General features: G+C 52.4%; 1 protein-coding gene across 12 annotated transcripts in view; it reads right to left on the minus strand.

Moving 5' to 3' along the window:
- ARSG (arylsulfatase G) overlaps window positions 1-16,750 on the minus strand; it is a 127,201-nt gene that overhangs the window by 30,324 nt on the left and 80,127 nt on the right. For all 12 annotated transcript variants that reach the window (XR_015721251.1, XR_015721250.1, XR_015721252.1 and 9 more), the window contains 2 exons: window positions 9,262-9,370; window positions 3,043-3,163 (listed from right to left, as the gene is read on the minus strand). Coding sequence is in view for 9 of the 12 variants with exons in the window: in XM_087854191.1 (XP_087710317.1) it covers window positions 3,043-3,163; window positions 9,262-9,370 (230 nt within the window). In the remaining 3 variants the exon portion in view is untranslated. The remainder of the gene's footprint in view (window positions 1-3,042; window positions 3,164-9,261; window positions 9,371-16,750) is intronic.

Here is a 16,750-nt window from a genome sequence, read left to right on the forward strand (position 1 = left end):
AGGTTGGCTCCCGCTCTGAGACAGGGATGGGTTTTGTTTCCTCCGTGCAGACTGGCCAGGGTGTTCTTGTTTCTATCAACAGAGGAAGCAGGTTGGCAAATTGACACGTGAACCGCCACTGAAGACAGGTCCTCTCCCCGGCGGGACACCCTGTCGGAATTTCAAAGATAACTTTATCTTCTGCCACCATGGTGCACCTTCTTCGTTGCGTTTCTTACCTGTTTGTTTCATTTTGTTTTGTTGTCTTAAGCCCACGAGCATCTCCTCGGGCCCTGGAGGCTGGTGCATATGTGATACACACACACACACACACACACGCACGCACGCACGCACGCACACGCAGGTGGGGCTGCAAAGTTCTGTCTTCAGAAGTGGCCAGCCATGCCGCACGGCGGCTTTCACCACTAGGGGCCTCCCTAAGAGAAGTGATGGGAGTTGCAGGGCCTGCAAACCAGCTGCCGGCTCCTCAATGTATGGCCTTGAGGGAGGTGCCACATCTTTCAGGACCCACTGCAGTCCCAGACCAACCAGACTGGCAGATGCCAAGCCATCAAAAAAGCCTTCCCTTTGGTGACCATCTTGGGACTTGGTGGAGACCCGGAGCTGCGGTAGGGCTGGACCCGTGGTGCTGTGATAAGCTCCAGCTTCCATCCAGGAGTCTGGCAAACACAAAGTGGGACACCTGAGGCAGCCTCCCCTGCCCAGCTCCTGCCCCCATCTTGTGGTTACCCTCAGTGCCCAGATGCAGACCCAGGTGCAAGACCGCACAGGCTAGTGGCAGCTGCTATGGGTTTAAAACACCCTCCGACGTCCCTAGTGACCTCAAAGGAGACAATGAGAAGACCGTTCTGTAGGAAAAACCGGTAGCCCACGATTTGCCTTTAAATCTATCCGCATCAGGCCTGGGGAGGTTGCCAGAAGGCCTGTGGCTCTAGGTGGCTTGAGCTCTTCAACTTGTGGTGACTTCATTTGCAAAATAGGGAAGAACCCCACTGCTGAGCCGTATTTGCATACTGTGTTTGAGATGATCACCTAGGAGTTACTCTGAGCTTCTTGAAACTGGACTGGTTTTCTAGACCAAGCCATGTTAGAATCCTTGTAAGCCCACAGGACCCATCTACGTGTGAACACAAATCGTGTTTCTTAAAAATTCCGTGGGGAGACACATTGGTGTGTTTACACATACGCGTATGGTCTTATAGCTATAGGATCACTCTCTTTACCTCCCGGCCTCTCTTCAGCAATTCAAGGCGATTTACTCTAGTCTTTTCAGCAGGTGACCGGAAAAGACTGGACTCAGGGCCAACAGCTACCTGTGTTGCCCTCAAACTCCAAATAATCTTATCTCAAGCGTCTCCACAAGCACGGCGGGAACCCAGTGCTCTGGGAGGCTGGGTGTGGCCCGAAGGTGCCAGCACCGAGCGCTTTTGCTCTTGAAGATACCATCAGCAGCTTCCGTTAGGCGGTGAGCAGGGGCTGTTTCCTCCTGGGCCCCGGGGTGTGGTCAGGAGCCCACCAGCCCGCCTCTAGCTGCGTCCCCACACGTCGTATGTCCCCACGGAAACCCCCAACAGTGCTGTGGCTGTGTCTCGTCTTCCTGCCTGGTTCCCGGGCCCACCCCCGTCAGGCACCAGACCAGTAACTGGGAGGCCCCGAGCCTGGGCCCCGGTGACTCTGCACAAAGCCGCGACTCGAGAGCGAGTGAGCGCTCTCCCGTCTGAGAACGGAAGTGAGCGCGAAGGAGCTGGCTTCCACAGGCAGACTGCCCACGTCAAGGAGCCCAGAGTCCTTGAAGCACTTCCTGGTGACCCCAATTATTCTATTAGTAGCTGTGGTAATAAACACTCGGGAGCACCTCTCCACTGACGTCGTCCATAACCCCCCAGGGTCACATACTGCAAACCTCCAGCCCAAAGGCGGAAACCATCTTCCTGCTGCTTCGCCCCCGCTCAGCAGTAGAGCTCAGCCTGGAAGGGTCTGCAGTTCGAGGAGGTTCCGTGTTGCAGGAGAAGCCGAGCTTCTTCAGAGGGCATCTCAGGCATGTCTGACAAGCTCCAGAAACTGCATGAACACTCTCAGAAGCACAGGGGGCCCTCTCGGGGCCAGAGTGCTGGGCTGCCCAGGCCGGCTGAGGGCCGGGGGCAGCTTCGGTGACCGCCACCTTACATCTGAGCGGCATTTGAGTCACTTCCATGTGACCCTCAGTAAAGACACAAATAGACCCTTTGATGTGTGGGTCCCGAACTGAGAAGCCATGTGCTCGCCGGGCCCTACAAAGGGGTTTGGGGTTCCCTCCGCCCACTTCCTCTTCCTTTCGGTGAAAGGAAAACACACGGAAATGACATGGAAAGGCCATCGGGCCCGACACTTCCTGGCTGTCACTGCCCCCGAGCGCCTCAGCGCACATGAGGAGGGGACCCTGGGGTGCAGGGGCTGCAGAGTCACAGGCCAGACCCTCCGGGAGCCAGGGGGAAGGTCAGGGGCATAAAGCCCTCGTTGGCCCTGCCGTCCAAGAGCTGTTTCATTCGTGTGTCTGTTCATTCATTTATTCAACAGATCCACATTGACCGCATGCTGCCTGGAAGCCAGGCACTGTGAGGGGCACTGAGAATTCTTGGTGAGATCCTTGCCTTCCAGAAAGTTCCATCCTAGTCGGGGAGCCCCACGATATACAAGTCACTCGCACTACTTAGCCATCTCATCCAACAAAAACATGCCAGGTGCCCACAATGTGTCAGAAAATTCAGTAATCGTGGGGGAAAAAAAAATCCTATATTATGGGGAAACAGCTCTAAGTCAACTAGTTAAATGTAAGTATGGATTGGCAAACTGGATTGATCATAGGGGAAGAGGGGGAGTGGAGTGGAAAGAGAGGTTCATCTCAAAGGGGTCATCCATGAGGCTTTCTTAAACTAGGTCTGGAGCAGCCACTTCCATGCATCGTCCAAGGATGGTTCTCTTTGCACAAAGGCGGCCCTGGGTGGGAGGCAGCAGGCCAATCTCCTGAAGAGCCTGAGCAGGCCACACACCTCCTCCACTTACCCCGTGTCCCATCTGCGACCTGCCAAAGAGCACCTTGGAGGCATCCAAACCGTCAAAGTGCCGGTCCTGGGGCAGGCTGGCCCCAGCCAGAGCCACCACAGTGGGGAAGATGTCCAGCACACTGCAGGAAGAACAAGAGAGCATTGGCCCCAGCTACTCCCAGACTCACTCCCTGGCCACGCTGTGGTCAAGGCCCACCCAAACCAGCCCAGACTGAGCACTGACATCCTCCCTCATGCCCCCCCCACCTCTCCTTTCTTTGGGTCCCACCTGGATCTCTGCTCCCCGAAGAGGCAGAATGGCACAGCGGGTTCGCACCTAGGCCCTGCGGCTGAGAGTTACCTGGCCTCAAATCCCAGGGTTGTATCTATCTGGCTTCTCGAGATGCCTCAATTTTCTATTCTCTAAAATGGGCATGATGATAATAGTGCCCACCTCACGGGGTATTCTGTGGATGAGACACACAGAGAAGGCATGTAGAAGACAACGTAGGGCTCAGCGGGTGTTTGTGTTATAATTCTACACAAGAGGGGCACCTGGGTGGTTCGGTCAGTTACGCATCTGCCTTCGGCTCAGGTCATGATCTCAGGGTCCTGGTATGGAGGCCGGTATCGAGCCCTGCGCCAGGCTCCCTGCACAGTGGGAAGTCTGCTTCTCCCTCTCCCTCTGCCCTTCCTCCCACTTGAGCTCGCTTTCTCTCTTTCTCAAATAAATAAATAAATAAAATATTTTTTAAAATAAAAAATAATATTCACAAGAGCATCCCTGTGGACCTAAGAACGAAGGGGTTCTACTTGTCACCAGCTAAGCCACAGCCACTCGCTGAAAGGGGACAGTGTGTGACAGGTACCTGCTAGAGAATGTACACTTCATTATTCCTTCCCTGGGTCTCTGTCACAAATATTTAGGTCTTTGTTTAAAATGCCATGGTACGTGAAACGTTCCACCCCTTTATTTCAGTTACTTTTTCCCCATTACAAAATAGTAAATGTTTATGGTGGGGAAAAAAAAAAAAAGAACATCCAGAAATATAAAAGAGAGAACAATACATGCATAGCGCATTACCCAAAGCTAGCCACTGTTAGTTACCATTTTGGTGGATTTTGTTAATGCGATTTTTTTTTTCTTTAAGTCATGCGGTACAATTTTACTCTATTCTAGGGCACATCTCCTGCCAGCCTGCTGTGCTTTGTCGGAAAAAAAAACCTCTCCAGCATAAACAAATGGACTGTCCTTTCAACAAAGCTGTTTACATCCACGGGCCAGGCCAACTGAGTCAGTGGGCCGTGATGCAGTCGGGAAGGCAGGGCCAGGGCGAGGGGTACTCCCCCGGAGAGAGGCCCTGGCTCGCCTGAGGCTGGGCACAGCACCGAGCCTCAGGCACACCTTCAGGGAGGCCTCAGAGGCCACACCTCCCACTGTCAGCACCCTGAGGTTCGGGGGAGGGGTTCTCTGCCCAGCGAGGGGGGCTGTGGAAGGGACAGAGCTTCTGCCCACCGTGTGGCTCTGCCTACAAGCCCGGGGCAGAATCTCTCCCTGGACGATGGCACACACTGTTTCTGGTTTGCCGTCAGCTTTCATGGTCCACGCAGCTGGTGGCTTATCTCTGAAGATACGTGTTCCAGGAGCTGGCATCCCACACGGGCCAAGCCAAGGAGTGCTGAGTAAGCACGAGCGGAGTCCAGCACAGTCCCAGAACCTGCCCGGAGTCCAAGGATCCTGGGACAAATTGGGCAGCTCAGAGCACTGCAGTGCGGTCCGAGAAGGCCCTGGTGGCCAGGGCTGTTGGTTCGAGCTTTCTCTAAATTGCACCCCTAAGAGAGACTGGCCCCACGAAGGGTCACATCACCAAGCAAGAGAAACAGGATCTGTGTTCGATTGGCATACTTTTTCTTTCCATCTTATGTTTTCTCCCCGCTATCAGGAGGCTTCCCATCTTCTAAAGGAACAAAGCATGAAGTCTAATGTTCTTGGGACCCACGCATCTCAGAACTGGTCAGGATCCTCAGAGGTAACTTGTCCACCCAGAGCACAAAGAAAACCTTGGCTCCAGAGAAAATCTTCAACATCTCTGATGACTTGCCAATCCAGCACTGATTGCCAAACCCGGGCTGTCACCCAGTCTTTCCTTCTGTCCTGGAGGAAGCCAAGCCCCCGAGGTTAGCCCCGGAAGAGGGAGTGGCTCCTGGGCACAGCCGGTCCCAGTGCCATCCCAGGGCCGGGCCCCCAGCCTAGGTGTGAGCTTAGAGAAAATGTTGGTCCTACGGAGCCCACCGAAGGAAGCCCAGCTGCTCCCAACCTCAAAACCCACCCAAGAAACTGGTCATGAGAGTCTCTGAAACCTTCGAGAAAGAGACCAAACAAAACAAAACAAAACAAAACACCCCAGAACCTACATTTTCAAGTTTCTGTGGCTGATGATACTCAGGATGGAGGCTTTGGGCAGGGCCACATTCTGACTTTCGTGGGCTATTTGTGGGCCCCGTCTTCCATACAAAATATTAAAAATTCGATTCCACAACTGTGTTGACAGAAAGATGCATAGAGAAATAGTATATATTAAACCATTTTCTTCAACCTGAAAGTTCTTTTTTCTACTTCTGGTTTTAGAAGAAATTAAAAATCTCTTGCATCCTTAAAAATCTCTGGGCGCCGCCCCACCCGCCACCACTGGCCCAAGGGACAAGTCGGCCCTGGCTTCTGGAGGGAGGAAGCCCCACTTCCCTGGGCCTGCAGTTTCTCTGCACAGGGACACTAAATGCTGCCATCAGAGTGGGCAGGGGACTACCTTAAGCAGGTTCTGCTGCCCAAATGAAAATAGTTTCTTTTTTTCTTAATATGGCTTCGGCCTGCCAGCACACTGAAAGTTGTTCAGAGGGAGTGCGTATGCTTGTGTTCTTCTCCAAGGTGTTGCCACAGGAACCTGGGCCCAGACAGCCGGCAACGGGGAGGATGCCATGGGGTCCGGCCAGCCAGCCGAGCGCAAGGGCTGCCAGAAGCTCACTTGGGCAGCCCGGCAGCCCAGCAAAGGACATGTGTCAATGGGAACTGGGGATGGGCCGTGCTGGGCTGTCCTTGGGGGAGAACATCCCAGGGCAGAGGGAAGGGCTGGGAAGGGAAGTGTTTCCTAGAAGCCGGAGATATTTTATCTGGGGAAAGGCGGTGTGATCTGAAGATGGGAAGTGGGAAGGGGGTTGCCAAGGGAAAGACTGGGGGTGCGTGGGCCTGAACACAGAGGGAGGGGACAGAAGAACTTCCTCCAGGTCACAGGAGAGTGGGAACTGTCCCTGGGATGTGGGAGCAGCTCCTTTTTAGCATTTAATTGTAGGTTTCTTCCTGTTGTAGTTCCCTCTCGTGAGCCCTGGGAAAAGTAGGAACGCACCCCTTCCTGGCCTGAGCCCCTCTGCGAGCAGTGGAGAGGCTGCAGCTTCCCCCAGGCCCCCGCCTCAGGTCCCTCTTAGAGGCCAGCAGAACCCCAGAGCACTGTTTCCAGGGAACACGGGGGTCCCAGAGTGTCAGGAGTCCCCACCACAAAGCACACACATCTGATACCTAGCAGAGCACAGCTAGGAGCAGGGGTGGGGGTGAGACCCCTCCCCATATCCCGCTCTACCGTCCCCTGCCCACAGGAGAGAGGGGGGTCTTTGAAAGGAGGTGTGTGGCTAGACCTTGCCCTCGTGATGACACCTAAACCACAGGGACGCTGATGTGAGCGTGGTCTTCTTGTAGCTCTGACTTCTGGGACCTGGGCCTCAGAACGATACAGAAGCAGGCGAATCACCCTTCCACACAACTGACAGCATTTCAGGTGTCCCCAGAGAGCCCCCAGGCAGCCCAGAGGACTATCTGCTCTCCCAGCTAAACGGAACCTTTAGCTATTTTTCCAAATGAGATCTCAGTGCACAGGACGGTCCCCCATGCAGAGAACGATCCTGCTCAAAGTGTCAACAGTGCCAGGGGTGAGCTGTCCCGCATTAGACTCTGAGGTTCAAACCACCAGGCCCTTTTGACGGACGCCCCCAAAGCCCTGCCCTCCTGAGGGTAGGTTAGCTCCTAACTGTCAGGAACTTTCTGTCTGATTTGCTCACTACTCCATCCTCGGTCCCTAGAGCACTGCTTGACCCACAGCTGGACAGAACAATAAATATTTGTTCAATAAAGGAATTCCCCTCACTCTGTAACTGTGTCACTGGGCTTTAGGGTTCAGGACACGTGTGAGATCTGTCTTCGACCTCGTTACGTTACATGGGTGCGCAATGGAACGTTCACAGTGAGTATCTCCAAAAGGGAACCAACGGAATTAGTGTAGACCCCTCTTTCCTCGCCCCCCACCCCCAACACACTTTTTACTTTTCTGTATTCATGTGAGTATTTAGATCAACCTGTCTACTCTCTTCCCATCATGGCTCAGGGCCACTGGAATTGAGGTGTAAGGAACTCTGGCCTTAGCTCTGAATGGCTCAGGGGAGTTATCTCTGTTCTGGAAGATAGATATCCCCCCCCCAAGGGATCAAGTACTAGCAGAGGTGCTCAACACTGTGGGTGGGGGTGCCAGGCTGGGCTCCCAAGGACATGAAGTATTCTCATCAGTTTCCTGAAAACAGATCATAAGGCTCTTCTCCTTAGAGCTGACCCTGAAGGAGTCATGGAAGAGACACAGTGGCCTGTCCTGGCAGGAAGGACACTCTGCCCAAGTTTGCTCTACATGGACAGACTCATGTAGGGAAACAGCAAGGGGGTGAATTCTATGGAGACAGACCTTCCTGCTAGGATTGAGTTGACTTCAACACCAAAACAACATCCTACAGGGAGCTGATGGTGTCTTATCAGTCTTGTCCTGGTAAAACTCCAGGGACCCTCGAGCAAACGTTACCTTGTGCCAAGACTCGCTTTTTTCAGTCATCAAACTATTTCTGAAGTCAGCTGTCCCTTCTGAGGTCTTGAATCATTAACACGATGGTGCAATGTTTTCACGGCGCTGTGGTCGACTGTAGGTGCAAACACCCTTCTCAGATGAGAAGCACGTGCTTGGTTTTCGGTGATGGAACTTGAGAGATTGCCCAGCTATTCGTGCATGTGCGGCCCAGCCTGTGAACACTTGGCCCGACTGCACCAAGTCAGCCCCATAAAAAGCAGCCCGTCTGGCCCTCTTCCCGGCCAGCCTGACATCACAGACTCCAGCCCTCACTGTTGTTGTCACACCTGCTGGCACCCCCTGTCAGCACGCTGCCCCCTCCTGATTGTATTGTACAGGGCTGACGTGGAGTCCTGGGGGCTGCCAGGGACAGCGCCTATACCCCTCGCCCCCTCCACCCCCTCCCACCCCCCCACACCCCTAACCAGGGTCACCAGAACTGTTTACCCTTGCTTTCCCCTGGGCTTCAGTCTTTCTCCCCGCTCCCCACCAGGTCCGGGGATGCTGGAAGGAGCCCAGGAAGCTTGCTTTCCTCTGTGAGGCTGTGTTCTTTAGGCCACAACCCATTCGGCTAATGGAAGAGCCTTGTAAATCCGTCTCTGACCAGACCAAAAGCTCTGAGCACATGAGCAGCACCCAGGCCCCCTTGTCAGTGAGTAAGAGCAGAACCACAGAGAGGAAGTCCCCATCTGAAAGAGTGACAAGTTCCTATTGTAAGTCTCGGTTACAGAGAGCTGCATGCCACTGCTCTCTGAATGACACACCAGAGCCGGGCCGTGCCAAGACTTGGCCTCGGGGATCTGCCTTCATAAGGAGGTAAGAGCGAGGGCGGGAGATGATCCCATTTAGTCATCCTTCCACTAAACGGAGCAGCCGGCGAACTCACCTCACTGGAGAAGCTTCACGGCCAGACGTAGGAATGGCCTCACCTACGGTTCATTCTGTCCTTGACAGCCTGATGGGGCCACCTCCTTCTCCCTCCCCTCCAGGGCAAGTGGACATTCCTAGATTCCTTTATTGGGCCCACGTGATGGCTGGTGATATGCTGGCTTCACACGGGCACCTGGAGGCCACCTGCCCTGCCCCTGAGGATGGAATCACTATGGCTCCAAAGGTCTATTCCCCCCCTTCAGCTGAGCCCAGACACAAGGTGGGGGGATGCCGCTGCAAACCTCTCTGCCCCCGCAGCACCAGCAGACACCTCCCGGGCTCCGCAACAAGGTCACAAACCCCACCCAGTCCCCTCTTCACTCCATGATTTTCCTGCTCTGATTCTTGACATTTCAGGAGTTCGGGTCTCATACCTTAGCAAGGCGGTGCTGGTCACATTGACGGGAACTCTGCCAGGCCAGTAAGCCAGAGCCGGGACCCGGTGCCCTCCTTCCCAGGTGGTCTGCTTGGCCGGACTTCCCCCTGTGACAGGACACAGTCAATTCTCCAGGACCATAGTCCTGTCCCAAAGGCACCCAGAGAGTTTCAGATCACTCCCCCAAAGGAAGGACTTTTTTTATAACCAGCTCTTTTTACTCCTCTAGCTAACATCTCGCATTCCGTGCTTTTATTTTCCTGGATTCAACATACCGGGAAACAGCTGCCTCTATCACTCTCTACTGAACCACGCCACTTTATTTTCTTCGTGACAATTCTAATACTTCAGATTGTCTGGTTTGGTCATTGACTTGCTGACAGTATATCTCCACACCCTGAGACTCCATCAGTCTCATAACCCCAGGACATAGTCGGTATTTAACAAACAGGTTGAATAAAAATGACTTTTCTTCCTGCTGATCATAATGTGACTGTTTAGGATAAACAACAACAACAACAATTATTTGAAAGGAGAGAAAGGCAGAAACTCCCCCACCTATCTGATCTGCTCAACGCCCAACAACTGATTTGGCTCGGATTTTATTGTTGTATTTTGGTTTGCTTCGCTTTGCTTTGTATTTCTTTGAGTTAATGAGTCGTTCTCATGTTGTGGAGACAGAGTTAGTAATAGCTCCAACCTCTTGCCTCTTGGGGGGGCGGTTGGGGGAGTAAGAACAATCTATGTGCAATCTATGAATTTCCACTTTGGTAATTAAAGGAATTATTTTCGTAACCACGAAGTCAAAAGTGACCACCGGTATAATGATGACCAGCAGGCTGGAAGAGATGAGCTCATGTTTTATGGAAACATCCTGAATTCATGTAGCATCGAATTAACCATGACCATCCCCACCACTCCCACACACACCCCACCCTCCTCGTCGTTGAGCCAAGGATTCCACAAAGTTAGCGTGTAGAAAGCCCTTCCAAGGCAAACGCCGTATGTGGCTCAGACATATCGCGGTCATGCAAGCTCCCCATGTTCGGCTGGCGCGAGTATGAAAGCGGCAATGACGGGCAGGAGGGGGCCACAAGACCAAGGCGTCTGTCGCTCTGCACTCCCTCTGCCACTAACAGAACCTTTGATGTCCCTGGCGCCGCACACCACACCGGAAATGCTCGGCATTCTTGGGATTTTCTCATAACCAGCTTTGGAGTCCCCCAAGTGTTGAAGTAAGAAACAAAACATAAAACAACTCACGTCCATGGACTGTTTATGCTCAGGGGTGTGGGACTCTCGAAACCAAGTGGCGTTCGGCAGGCTGAATGGGAAGTGCTTTGCTCTGTGTCGCGAGCCGCCCCTCCCATGCGGACGTACAGAGCCCACTCTCAATTCTTCATGCACATGCAACAGGGAATCCAGGGCTGCAGCAAGCCTGAGCCGCACTCCCACGTGGCTTTGGAATGCATAACTCACGCTGCAGCTCAAGGCCACAGAGCAGAGAGGAAGCATCCCCCATTGCATGTGCTCGAGCCCTGCAGATAATTCTACCCCCTCCCCGGGAGGGGCATCTGTATGGAAGCTTGGGGGGGGGATAGATGGGTGAAAATAGGCAGCCTGTTTATTTGCATATCCACGTTGCACAAAATTCAAACAGACTCGCTGCATCCCTGAGGCCAGATGCTAAGGACAAGCGAAGCCTCCAGCTGGAAGAAGCAAGCCCAGAGTTCCGACGACAGTCGTCAGAAGGCAGGGGCTGAGTGCGTGCATAGCCCTGGGCTCGGGCAGCAGGGCTGGGTCTCCGCCTCCAGCATGTTTCCAGAAGAACACCCAAGCGCCTCCTAGATAGTTTTGCTAATTGATCTTCACACTGGGGGTTCCGCTCTGCGCCATGACCTTTTGTGTTTCTCTTTCTCCAGGCAACTGATTTTCCTAATTCGGTTTTCGGAGGAAAAAAATAGTTCAATCCGTGTGCCTTATTTCAGCAGCAGGCTGAAAGCTGGAGGGATTAGGAGGAATCCAGCCAGCTATAAGAAGTGTGTATGTCAATAGAGTGGACAGTCCACATGGAAAGGTTCTGGAGTTAAGAGAAAGAGGACGGCTGTGTATGTCCACTTGAGGAGCGAGCCCCTGTCTGGGTTGTTAGGACTGACCAGCCAGTGACATCTACACCATGGCTTCTGGCTTTCACAGAAAGACACGATTTTATATTCCAGCCAGGCCCGCAGACGTCCTCCTATAGCGGAATTTTATCTTAAAGGAGTCCAGAGAGTGAGTAAGCAATTATAAAAAATTAATCCCTCTTGTTGAATCATTACATTGTACACCTAAGACTAATATAACACAGTATGTGAATTACACTTCAATTAAAACAATTTTTTTCTTAAGTCCCCCTCAACATGGAACTGTCTTGCTCTAAATCCCAGTATCTCATTGGCACCGCTAGGTGGACAAACTTTAAAAAGATCCCACTAGCGTCCTCTGAGGGTCCCCAGAGCTGTGGAGTCTCATTATCAGAAACATCTAACAGTGCATGTTTCAGTTTATCTGCACCAGCTAAGGCTGAGTCCCAGGATAGCAGCCCCTGGTCCCCCAGTACACGGCAGCCATACCTGCTCCCACTAATGGTAACTCATTCCGAGTTAAACGTAATAATTACAGTAACAATAATATCTCCTATTCTTTGAGCCCTTCCTAAACACCAAGTTAAAGTACCTCGAAGCGTAATGCTAAGTGCTTCCCTGCATTATCTCATTTAATCCTAATGACAACCTTGCAAGCTAGGCACTATTATCCCCATTTTTCAGATGAAGAAACTGAAGCTCAGAGAGGTTAAGTCATTTGCCAAAGGTCACCCAGCTCGCAAATGCCAGAGCCAGGATTTGAATCCAGGTCTAACAACATAGCCAGCCCCTGACCCATTATTCTAGGACAGTGGCTCCCACCCACCCCTGAACGCATATTAGGAACACTAGGGGAGCTTCCAAAAAAATACCCAGGCCGAGTTTCCTTTCCCAGAAATTATGACTTAATTTGCCTGGGATGGTACCTGGACATTAATATCTTCTAAAGCTCTCCTGGTGATTTAATGTGGAGACCGCCCATCTAGGACAAGGACAAGGAGGGTAAGGGGCAAAATCAGGAACTGGACACAATCCGTTTCAAAATTAGATGTGGCTTATATCCTTTTAAGCGTAAGTTTTTGGGGTTTTTTTTAAAGATTTTATTTATGTATTTGAGATAGAGTGAGAGAGAGCACAAGCCAGGGGAGGGGCAGAGGGTGAGGGAGAAGTAGGCTCCCCACTGAGCAGGGATCCCGATGTGGGATGTGAGGCTAGATCCCGGGACACTGGAATCATGACCTGAGCTGAAGGCAGATGCTTAACCGACTGAGCCACCCAGGCGCCCCAAAGCACAGGTTTTCTATTGCCCACAGCTTTAAACCTTTATGCCTGCCATAGGATCATGAAAGTAAGCCTATTAGTTACAGGAAGTAAGAATAATAGCGAAGCCCATAAATTGAACTTCTATGCACTTTTTGATTTCAAATTAAACTTCTGCACACTTTCTGATTTCAAACGCTATTCCTCAGTTCAGATAAACCTTAATACTTCGACCAGCGGCACCGGCACGTTACAAGTGTTCGTGACATTTGGCTTTCGATGGAGAAATGCATGTCCTATGGTCGTGAGAACACATTTCAGTGCACTTGTGGTTAGTTATGACTCTAATTAAGGCAGAACCTCTTACTTAAAGCAATAAATATTTAGCCTCAGCAACCAAAACATAAACAGAACCATGATTCATGAATTTGCTTTCTTGCTCTTCCCTGGCTGAGGAAGTGAAGTGGCATTCCATGATGCTCTGAGGACGGGGAAGGCCGAGGAAGACTCACCGGCCCCCACGCCGCTGGGGAGCAGAGGTCTTTCCCAGGAAGGACACCCCGCCGTGCTTCTCTGAGTCACACAGGCAGCCTGGCAAAAAGGAGGTTCGCAGACTTCTCAGTGCGAGAGAAGCACGGGAAGAGCCCCCAGAGATTCTGACTTCACAGGTCTAGGTTGGGGCTCTGATTCTAGGTGATTGCGATGCCAGCGGTCTGAGGACCAGAGTCTGAGAAATATTAGCGAGCGAAGTAGGAAGATGCCTTTGGAGTCAGGCAGGTCTGGGTGCCCTTCCCTTCTCAACGTGTGGCCTTGGGCAGAATTCTTAACCTCGCTCAGACTTGATCTCTTCAGCTGTGAAGCGGAAAAAGGACTGCACTTATCTCATGGGGTCGTGGGTTATATAAGATAATCCATATAGGGAACCTGGGGGAGCTTGGTCCGTCCAGTGTCTGCCTTCAACTCAGGTCATGATCCCCGGGGCCTGGGATCGAGTCCCGCATCCGGCTCCCTGCTCAGCGGGGAGCCTACTTCTCCCGCTCTCCCTCTGCCCCTTCGCCCTGCTTGTGCGCGCGCAATCTCTCTCTCTCTCAAATAAATAAATAAAATCTGAAAAAAAATGTATATAAAATTCTGAGCAAGGTCCTTTGGCATAGCACCTGCCGGAAGTGCCCAACAAATGTCATCCAAAAAAGCTCAAAAAAACCCCCAAAACAAACAAAACTACCTACAGAGAGAAAAACAGCAGAAGTTGCAAGCTGGCAGCTGACACGCTGAATTCAGCCCTCTGACAGTTGGGTTTGGCACGAACAGTATTTTCTGAGCTAATTTTGAATGTCATTAGACAAGGCCCTCTCTCCAGTTTACTGAATCCTAACACTGCCCACAACTTAGGAAAACAAACGTGTGTTCGTTTATATTACCTGCCTGGCATTTGTATCTGTGACTCGGGTAGAAGGACGTGCCTGTCCCGAGGAGTGTGCATTCTATAGCCTTCTAAAGAAGCAGCCTTCGTTTCTAAGTATAAATACGTGTCCTTGCCAAGGATACCCGCAGCATACTAGTTTTCTAGAAACACAGGGCAGACCGGCCTCTGTGTGGACCGAGGACTCTGGCTGGCCTGGGGTGGCCTTGAGCGTGGTGATGGGGACATTCCAAGCCAGGTGGCCAATGTCCCAGAAGGAGACACAATTTGACTTCCACTGGGTCCCCACCAGCTGGCCCTGCCCCCTCACCAGGGCCAACAGCCAACATCCCGTGTCCCTCTCTCCCTCACCCAGCCCCACCTCTGACCTTTCTCCACCCCACCCCCCTGCCCCAAGCGGAACAGAAGGCCCAGGATGCGGAGCCGCTTCCCAGTGGGAAAGCTTACGCAACAACCTGATAGCATCAAATTACAAACAACCAAGGTCTCCTAGAAGCTCAGGATGCCAAATTCAACAGAATGTTTCCTCATCACCAAGGGGGAGGAAGGAACAGTTCTGCTCTTCAAATAAAACAAGAAAAGATTTTCCAGACAGAGGAGCAGTCAGTTAGGGGACAAACAAGGTGCTGGTTCTGTCCCGGGTAGGAAACAGGGCTGGAGTGGGGAAGGGAGGGACGGCTGCTGTGAGCCAGGGCTGCGCTGGGGCTGGCGGGGGGAGGGGGCTCTGTGTCAGCCATGCGCACGCACCTCAGGCCCTCTTGGTTTGGGAGAAAGTAGAGGTGCTCTGCTCTGTCCCCAGCCCCCTGGTTCAGTTTCTTCTCGCCCCTGCAGGGCGCAGGCCAAGCCCAGAGAAGCATCCTCACTCCTGCACAGGGTGGAGAGATGGCTCCAGGAGACACTGCCTCATCCCATCAGCTGAGCAAGGCGGCTTGGCCAGGAAAGGAAAGGGAAGACAAGGAGGGGGGCCTGGGGCCCCAGGAACAGGGGAAGGCAGCGCGTGGCCTGACGTAGCGGGCTGGCTGCGGGGAGACAGAAGCAGGGCTCTGGGTACTGTTTGTCCTGCTCCGTTGCGAAAACATTGACTGCTTTCTCCCTTTCATCTGCTCTCAAGACCGGCCCCCTTACAGCAGGATGAGCAGGCATCCCACTGAAGAGGAACCTGGATGAGGAGGAGCAGGGGGTCCAGAGGGACCCCCAGCCTCCCTCCCGTGACCTGAGGCCCCTTGCCGCGCCCCCTTCCACGCAGGGTTCTGCCTGACTTCCCAAAGCCCCCAAGCATCATGCTGAGCAGGGAGGAGGAGGAGGGCTGTGGAGGAGCCGGATGGGAAGCTGGTTTGGAGAATTAGGAAGGGGAAGTGTTTACCCCTAGGCAAAGTTCACCTTCAGGCTTTCCTGAGAAAAGAAGAGAATGGCATCCAGCCCCTTCCCCATCGAGAATTCAGTGCTGTGCCCCCCACCCCACCTCCAGGTACACAGTAAGCCGCACGTGTTTATGACTTACCCCCCCAGAAAAGAGTGTTCTTTTTTAAAATTGATTAACATTATAATTTTATTTGATATGAATAGTTAAGCTTTGCTTGATCAGATGAAACACACACATGCTTTAGCTGTGAAAAATTCCATTTTCTGGTCCTATGTAAAGGCAACATCTAGAGCAGCAGAGAGGGAAAAAGTTGTATTTTCAAAAATAGTTAAGCCAGACTGTTTCCTGGAGGTACTTCATTCAGTTTTCATCCTCAGATGCTACTGGCTATTTCTGGTAGGACCAGACGTTAATACTGACCAGTTTAGCTTTCCCAACTGTGAACGAACTATCCCACAAGGAACTGGACTTGGGCTAAAGATGCTGTGGTGACCCTTGGGGTGCACATATTCTAAAAGATATGCTCCGAGTAAAAAGATCCACATTCACCAGAGTACGAAATGAGAAGACTACTAATCCAGCTTCAGAGCAAAGCTTCCCAAGACTCAGAACGCTTGGAAAGTCATCCATATGTTATTTAAGTTGCCCACGAACTTCGGTGGGGCTAGACATTAACACTGACCGGTTTGGCTTAATGAACGGGGACTGGCCTGTTTCAGCTGGGAATGAAGACATGGAGAATCATGGGGGTTAGGAGAGGACACTCACAAGGCTGGGTGCCTGTGGGCAGTACCCCAGTTGATTCTCCCAGCTGTCCTTCGAACGGGGTCTGCAGCCCCACCTTACAGGGGAGGAAACTGGACTGTCCAGGGGGCACGGATTCATAAGCTGAGTCAAGAGTCGAGCCCCACTGGGGCTTCCAAAGCCCTTAGCTCCCTCCACTTCTCCATTCTGCCTCCTGCAGATTCAGAAAGATTCATACTGTTCCAGGGGCCAAAGACGTTTTCCTTGATGACCACGGGTCCAAAGAAGCAACACAGGATTTTCCAGATGGCTGAGCAGTTAGCCGGGTATAACTCGGGATGAGTAACGACCAACATGCAGGTTGAGTAACAGGCTGGTGGAGGTCAAATGACACAAACCCCTTGACCAATGGCTGGCCTCGGAAAGCCCTCCGCCCTGCTCCACCTCGCTGACAGGGTGGTTGGAATAAAGATTGCAAGGGGTCCTCCTACCCCGGCATTCTCTGAATGCAGGGATACTGCTGGGGAGTCCATCACGTGCTGCTCTCATTTATCATCCAGGGCTTGGTGGA

This window comes from Ursus americanus, chromosome 23 (genome assembly GCF_024610735.1).
Source record: "Ursus americanus isolate L20-20 chromosome 23, mUrsAme1.1.p, whole genome shotgun sequence".
Classification (NCBI taxonomy): domain Eukaryota; kingdom Metazoa; phylum Chordata; class Mammalia; order Carnivora; family Ursidae; genus Ursus; species Ursus americanus.